At 38.1% G+C, this 8,040-nt stretch overlaps 1 protein-coding gene across 10 annotated transcripts in view; it reads left to right on the top strand.

The window, feature by feature from the left end:
• Positions 1-8,040, top strand: part of svilc (supervillin c) — a 35,618-nt gene that overhangs the window by 3,299 nt on the left and 24,279 nt on the right. For 4 of the 10 annotated variants that reach the window (XM_079605967.1, XM_079605965.1, XM_079605966.1 and 1 more), the window contains exons 2-4: positions 4,438-4,936; positions 5,840-6,004; positions 7,037-7,213. In XM_079605967.1, the coding sequence (XP_079462093.1) occupies positions 4,626-4,936; positions 5,840-6,004; positions 7,037-7,213 (653 nt within the window). In that variant the 5' untranslated portion in view covers positions 4,438-4,625. The remainder of the gene's footprint in view (positions 1-4,437; positions 4,937-5,839; positions 6,005-7,036; positions 7,214-8,040) is intronic. The other 6 variants (XM_079605970.1, XM_079605969.1, XM_079605968.1 and 3 more) reach the window with 2 other exon arrangements.

Genomic DNA, 8,040 nt, shown 5'->3' with positions numbered 1-8,040 from the left:
TAGTTCTAACATGTTGTAACCTGCTGCATCGTGCTTTGCATGGCAGTTACACACTCTTGCAGTCATGGCAGTTACACACTCTTGCAGTCATGGCAGTTACACACTCTTGCCACTTGCAGTCATGGCAGTTACACACACTTGCACTCTTGCAGTCATGGCAGTTACACACTCTTGCAGTCATGGCAGTTACACACTCTTGCAGTCATGGCAGTTACACACTCTTGCAGTCATGGCAGTTACACACTCTTGCAGTCATGGCAGTTACACACTCTTGCAGTCATGGCAGTTACACACTCTTGCAGTCATGGCAGTTACACACACTTGCACTCTTGCAGTCATGGCAGTTACACACTCTTGCAGTCATGGCAGTTACACACTCTTGTAGTCATGGCAGTTACACACACTTGCACTCTTGCAGTTATGGCAGTTACACACACTTACACTCTTGCAGTCATGGCAGTTACACACTCTTGCTCCTGTGAAGTTATTTACTTATTTAATGTAGCGTTTGCATACATGTAATGTTTTACATAACATCCATTAATTCTCAGAAAGATAAATAACAACTTAAGCTTAAAGTCACCAATAAATAAAAGTTTACAATTCTTATTTTTATTATGGAATATTGCAGTATTTATTATACATGATTCATCTGTATAATTTTTTTTTTTTTTTAGTTCACATGCTCTCGTAATTTTTAATCAAAATAACTTCCCCTCCCTCTTGCAGCGATATCTCTTCTCTTCTCTGTTGACGTGTCAACTGGTGTGAGGGCGGGACAATCTGTCACTCACATGACATCACAACACAAGCAAAAGCAAGACCCACCCTACAATTCGTCTTGTTCGTTTCATGTTGACTTTAACAGTTAGTCAGCTCAAAACAAAATTTTACAATTATTGTTATTAACAATAACAATTTTAAACAAAATTGCAACCACACTCTAAAAAATGCTGGGTTGTTTCAACCCAATCTTGGGTAAAATATGGACAAACCCAAACGTTGGGTTAAAAATGTAATGTAAAAATTTAACCCAACGGCTGGGTTTGTCTATATTTTACCCAAAATTGGGTTGAAACAACCCAGCATTTTTTTTAGTGCATTAGTAGTAGTAGTAGTAGTAGTATTATAATAGATATTCATAAATAATTATTTTTGTAGACTGATTAATTATTGCGTCAAAAACCAGGATTAAAACAATAGGCTGCATGCACATCACCTGCTCCTGTTTTTATTTTTAACATGAGTACAATCCCTTTGGCAATTAATAAACGATTTAATTGGTGTATCTCAAATGCATCTTGTATTACTTGTTTTTCCGGGCACAAGCTTATGAGACTTAATTTAAATGCAGCTGGGTTGTTGTAAATCAGCCACAAGAAAACACACCTGCCATAAGCTAACTGTAGTACAATTAATCCAACGGCTATTAAGTAGCGTGTGCTGAGAATACCTCAGTCATAGTGAATGGTGAATGTTGCCGTCTATGTGTGTGTGGTTGTTTGCATATGTCTGTGCTCAGCACATGTCCATGTCAGATAGAGTTACTGGATTAAGCACTGATGAGTCTAACTGATCCCAAACGTCAACCAGCTACTACAGTGCCTTTCCATCCCGTATCCTCAAACTCCCTCTCACGTGACTCGCTCCACCTCTCCATCAATACTGTCTCTAGCGTAACCACTTTGTGTGGTTGATTTCTGCTGGGTGCTGTGTAGGGTTTGTCTTCAAAATATTAAGCAAACAGAAATAGGCCTAAATAAAATTTAAGTTCTCAGTCAAATCAAAGTGGTGTCAAACTGACAGCCTGCAGTGATAAGGTCTTCATAACCACTTTATTTATGACAAAGATGTTGCTACATGCACATTCAAATTTTTTTATTATTATGTTGTACAACAATTTTAATTGGTGTTTTATTTAGATGTTTAAAATCAGCACACACATTTTAATTTTGTCACATACTGTTTGCTCTCCTGAGGGCTCTCCACTCTTATCGGGATCAGGACATGGCTAAGCTTGTTAAATCTCTCAGGAAAGTCTCTCTCAGATGAGACATGACTCTCATGCTCCCTATAGAGAGGACATTGCTGCTGAAGATCCTGTTCACTATTGCATTAAACGTCTATTAAGAGGATACAATTAATATTACCTAATATTGACTTGTATATAATTTATCTTCATTTCTATATTGGCTAACTGTTTAGTAATAGTATAACAGTCTGAGGAACCCTAAATGAGGCAGTCTTGAGTTGCAGAAATGACTTGTTCTGAACTTTACAGCCTGTAATTCCCAGTATTGATAGATGCATTACTTAGAGTTCTTTGAGAAACTTGGTAGGTCCATTTTGTAAGTTTCATTCCTCATGATATGATTGCTGTAGATTCGAGAGCTCAAACTCTGCTTTGGGCTCCTGAAACACCATATAAGGCTCACTGAGTGAAGTTGTACCCCTCTGTCTGCGGTGGGACTGCTGGATCTTTGCTCTGTTGTTATATCGGGGCTATTGTGTTTCAGTTGTGAGCGGATCTGGCAGAATGCTGATGCTTACAGTTTGCTTATTTAGGAGGAGAGGAGCCCCTACACACACACACACACACACACACACACACACACACACACACACACACACACACACACACACACACACACACACACACACACACACACACACACACACACACACACACACTCTTTGAGGGCTCCCATGGGTAGGCCATCGACCACATGCCAGGTCCATGTTGTATATGGGTGATAAGATGATGATGTCATTATTTATGTATGAGTAAAGCTGTGTTTGTGTTGTTATGGCAGCTTGGTGACTAGGTTACCACATCTGTAGAGTCATGAATGATAATTTGGGAAGGCATGTTCTGACTAGTCTTGTTTGGGTAATGTCATGTTTTACAGCTGAGTGTGACTAACAAGATGATGGCTTACAGTCTGTGTGTGTATCCGACTAGATGCAGCTCCACTCGTTCTTCAGGTTCTTCATGCTATTGTTCAGAAATAACGGTCTTTACTGTTTCTGTGGGTCCCCAGAGATGCGTAAAGTGAACAATAATACTAATTTATTTATTAATTTAGCTGGTGTGTGGTGGGCGTTCTGGCGCAATATGGCTGCCGTCGCATCATCCAGGTGGATGCTGCACATTGGTGGTAGTTGAGGAGATTCCCCCTTCTATGTAAAGCGCTTTGAGTGTCCAGAAAAGCGCTATATAAATGTAATGAATTATTAATTATTATTATTAATTTCTAAACTGAATTATAGTTTTCCCTTGAAATAGGTTCCTCTGACCATCAACATATATTTGACAGATAGTACTGTCTCGTCAACAATATCCAATCCATTTTTGTTTGGTGTTATTCTTGTCAAATCAAACTGCAAAAATCCAAAAAGATAATTAGTGGTAAAATATTAGAATTAGGCTACTATATAAAAATATACTGCAGCACTGTTTTCCACACTGATAATAGTAAGAAATGTTTCTTGAGCCCAACTCGTCATACTAGAATGATTTCTGAAGGATCATGTGACACTGGAGACTGGAGTAATGATGCTGAAAATTCAGCTTTGATCACAGGCATAAATTACATTATAAAATATATTTCTAAAACAGAAATATTCCTCAATATTTTCCTGTTTTTATATACTGTATTTTTGTACAGCATTATTTTAAATGCATTAAAAATCATACCAACAGCAAACTTGTGACTGATGAAAATATCTGATACACAATAAACAAGCATTATTCAGTTTACTCATTACAGCAAAACAATTTAAGCTGGTCTAATAATTTTTGTGAGAGTGGCAATTGAACTGTTTTTGACATGTGTTATTTACTTAAAATGTGTTGTAGTATGCCAATACTAATAAACCTGCTGAGACTAAATATACTCAAATACACCTGTGTTGGTGTTGATGGATCAGCTTGTCTGATAAATGGCGTGCCCTTAAAAGACTGCTGAGATGAGCTGCACTTCAGAGGTGTAGAGTGTCAGTGCAAGAGGAGTTTCCCAAATTCAGAAGCTCACTGAAGCAGGTCATGGAGTACACTTACACTGATAAATAGGAAAGGTAAATGCTAATCTTGCAGGTTTGCAGGTTTGAGCTTTGGATATGAACAAAAAAATATTCTAGTGACTGGTCACATCTAAATTTTTCAATTAGTCTGACATATTATTTCTCATTGAGCCAATGTTAACAGACTATTGCAACAATTAATTTATTTTACAGAATTTCACTTGGGCCAATTAAAAAATTTAGATGTGACCAGTCACTAGAATATTTTGACTTAGAGAGGTTACATTTTTTTTTACAGTGTAGGCTAGGTGTTGATTGTTGAATAAAAGTATTTTCTTGTCCTTCCATTTATCTATAAACACCTCAGTGTGTCGAGCGGATAATTTAAGAACTCTTTTATTTGCTTTCCGACAGCGCCATGTCCTCGGGGAAGTGATCAGGATGATACACAAACATTATTCGAGGAACCTGCTGTAATTTGTTCTTCTGATCAAACATTTCTTCGGTTGGGACTCCACCCTTGTTTCCCAAATTGAGGCGTTGATATCATCTTGATCCTACACCAGGAATTATTCTGCCGTGACAAAACTGGAGTTGATGATATGGACAAAATGGAAAATGTCTCCCAGGAGTCCAGAGCTGAACGCATAGCTCGCTACAAAGCCGAGAGACGGCGAGAGCTGGCTGAACGTTATGGCAGCCAGGAAGAGGAGCTTCCATCTAAGTGGTCGAGAAGAGACAGGGAAGGACGCGGTGTCCGTGACTCTAACTATGTGGAAAAGTCTGTTTCAGGAGGAATGAATGGAGGGATGGGGAGGAATGGACAAACAGCATTAGAGGAACGGCCTGTTCCTGCAATGATCTCCAATGGATGTAAGGTGAACGCCAGTGGAGAGAACACACACCAAAGCAGGTGAGCTTTCCTGAGGCTTGTTTAGAGCATGAACGATTTGTGTCATTCCTCTCGAGAATTCATCCTAATTACTTTCTTAAAACACATTCCTGGGTTTATTGTGGACATAAATTAGGCATTATGTATTGTGAGGGAGTTACATCCTCTGCAAATATTCACTAGCTAGATCACACAGGACTTCCAGTTTTGTATATATTCTAATCCTCACAAAATAAAATGTCTGCTAAATTCCCCTGTACAACAAAACATATGCCTAAATTTAAGATAGATCTATTTGAATTACATATACAATTTCCATCCATTTGGAATACACTGTTAATGTGATGCATATTTGTCAGTCATGCATAAAAGAAACGGGTAAGATTTACGCAAAAAAAAAAAATCATGGCAAAGTTTATTATTAAATTATCTATTTTAATTGTATTTTATTTAAATAATCATATTTTCAAAATGCATTTAGTCAAACTGCTTAGGATCAGCACGCATCTATTCATTGTGAAAATGATTAAATGTATTCAGTTGAAACTATAGTTAAAATATGGCTAGCTGTGAAACAAGCCATATTAAATTAGTCAAAATGTATGAGATTGAAACAAACTGGATTTATTGATAAATATATACAGCTGGTCATTGTGTACACTTTCAGTTTATAGATTCATACTTTATGCATCACGATCAGTTTATTCGTTTCTTTGACAAAGCTCTGTAATCCAAATGGATTACGTCAAATAAAAATAAAATAAAATAAATTAGTCTATAATTTTTTGCAAGCTACATTTCATACTTTTCATCATTCTCTATATCTACGCCATCCCTCCTGTGCATGTCTGTCAGCTGTCCCTGTCTTGCACACTTTATTTCCTCCAGTTGAAGTCCTCTGTCTCTCTCAATCACCCTCTCCAGGGAATGTTTGTTGGGCTCGTCTGGTACAGTGGATGGGGAAAACCCTCCAGACTCCCATGGGCCCTCAACCCCTGACACACGCCAGTTACACACTCATGTATCAGTAGGCCAGCTGAAGAGCGCTCTTCTACAGCAAACCTCGAGCCCTGCTCCGTCTAATAGAGTGTAGGGAGTGTGTCTCAGTGTGTGTGTTCATTTCCTGCTTCATTCTGTTTGTATTGCCACAGGCAAAGACATTTTCAGTTATCTCTAACACCACCACTATCCTGCATAGTAATACTATTTCATGAAAGGTACACTATGTAACTTCTAGCCCTTTAGCAGTTCAAAACGCGGTACAACATTGTTTTGGTTATGCTTCGGCTGTGCGGATGAATATGGTTATCCTGCTGCTCATATAAGGATTTACGCTTTTACAGCATTTCAAATCCCTCAGTTCTCGCCATATCCAAAAAGCCAAGCCAATGTTGATTCTTGTTTTATTACGAGCTCTGTCGCGTTCTCTTTTGCCTGCAGAATCTCCTCTGTTCGGTGTTTTTTTTCAAACGAGTGATTTAGCTGCTTCATGTCAATCTTTCCCAGTCGTTGTGAAAGACAACTAACCTATGCTACTCCTGCACCGTACACACGTTAAAGTAGCCAGAGGAACTTTTCTCTATATGAGACGGGCACAATTTCCTGCGAAAACCATCCCGCCCTGTCTAAATTATAAATATACGTTTTGGAAGGAGGATTGATGATGTACTGACTCGTTTTTTTTTTTTTTTTTTTTACATGGTGTACCTTTAAGTATCCACCTATTTCTAATTTGCTGCAAAAATGCACTTAAATTAGATAGATACATGCCATGTAATTTATTCACACATCTAGGAGTCACACCATATTAAAATATGGCTGGATCTGTGCTCTTGCTTTTCATATCAGTTTTAGGGTATCTCTTTATGTAATAAATTTTATTATGTGCACATTTTGTGGTGCTAACATAATGCTAATGTGCACCTGTAGTTTTGGCACCATGGTGACAGTGTGACTGATGCTGTCTAACATCCTACCATCTTCAGTGTGCTGTGAGAAGTAGAAGTGTCCTTTTCTAATCTTTTCCTTTGACTCAATCCTTCTTTCTCTATTTCTGTTTCCCTCGCAAACACACATTCTTCCTCTCCGCCATCTGTTCTGGTCTGTGTACTCCAACATTAGCACCACTGATGGTGGCGTGGTGGCCTTGACTCTTGACCTAGCGGTTCAACCAGGTGCCGAGGGAAGTCGTCGGTGTACCCGTCGATACATGCCAGGGGATCCTGCAGGGAGTCGCAAAAACAGTGAACGTTTCCGTACTCAACCCATCACAGCTTGTGAGATAAAGGAGAGTTGTGGGTATGGAGACTGTCTCTGATCTCCACACAGGCATGCAGTGTGCTCACAGCAGTTGCTTACTACCTAGACACACTAACTTAGTTGTGTGTTCTGATTGTCATTAACCTTTTGTCATGTGACATTCAAAAAACATTCAAACATGCACATGCTCTATTTTATATATATATATATATATGAACGATTTTTTGAGGATCAAATCATCATATTAGAATGATTTATGAAGGATCATGTGACACTGAAGACTGGAATAATGGCTACTTTATCATCACAGGAATATTAACACTAGGTGAACATAGAAGTATTTTCTTTGCACTAAGTGTATGCTCTTTATACTAAGTGCAAAGAAGATACTTCTATTTCACTTAGTGTAAATATTCATGTGATGATAAAGCAGCCATTATTTCAGTCTTCAGTGCCACGTTATCCTTCATAAATCATTCTAATATGATGATGTGATGGATATATATATATTTTTTTATTTATTTATTTATAATAAACGCTACTCCAGGTTGATTTGCAATGAGAAAAGGATGAGTTCGGTAAAAAGCGGATTGAAATTTGGGTCAATCGCGTCAAAAGCTAACGGCACACGCCTCACTCTCCATGCAGGATTTCTTTTGTTATTTTGTCAAGCTCAATCAGATAACGGGGGCGGAGTCAGTGTAAATCGCCTCTGCCAACAATGCGGGCTACTTGAACTTGGTGTAAATAGACACAGGCATAATAAAATCGAAAACAGATTCAATTGTAATAATATTTCATAATCACAATATTACGTTTTTTTTTTTTTTTTTACTGTATTTTGAGATCAAGAGCTCATTATATAT

This window comes from Phoxinus phoxinus (assembly GCF_949152265.1).
Source record: "Phoxinus phoxinus genome assembly, chromosome: 1".
NCBI lineage: Eukaryota > Metazoa > Chordata > Actinopteri > Cypriniformes > Leuciscidae > Phoxinus > Phoxinus phoxinus.
The sequence above is the reverse complement of the archived record's forward strand: the minus strand, read 5'-3'. Positions and strand labels throughout refer to the sequence as shown.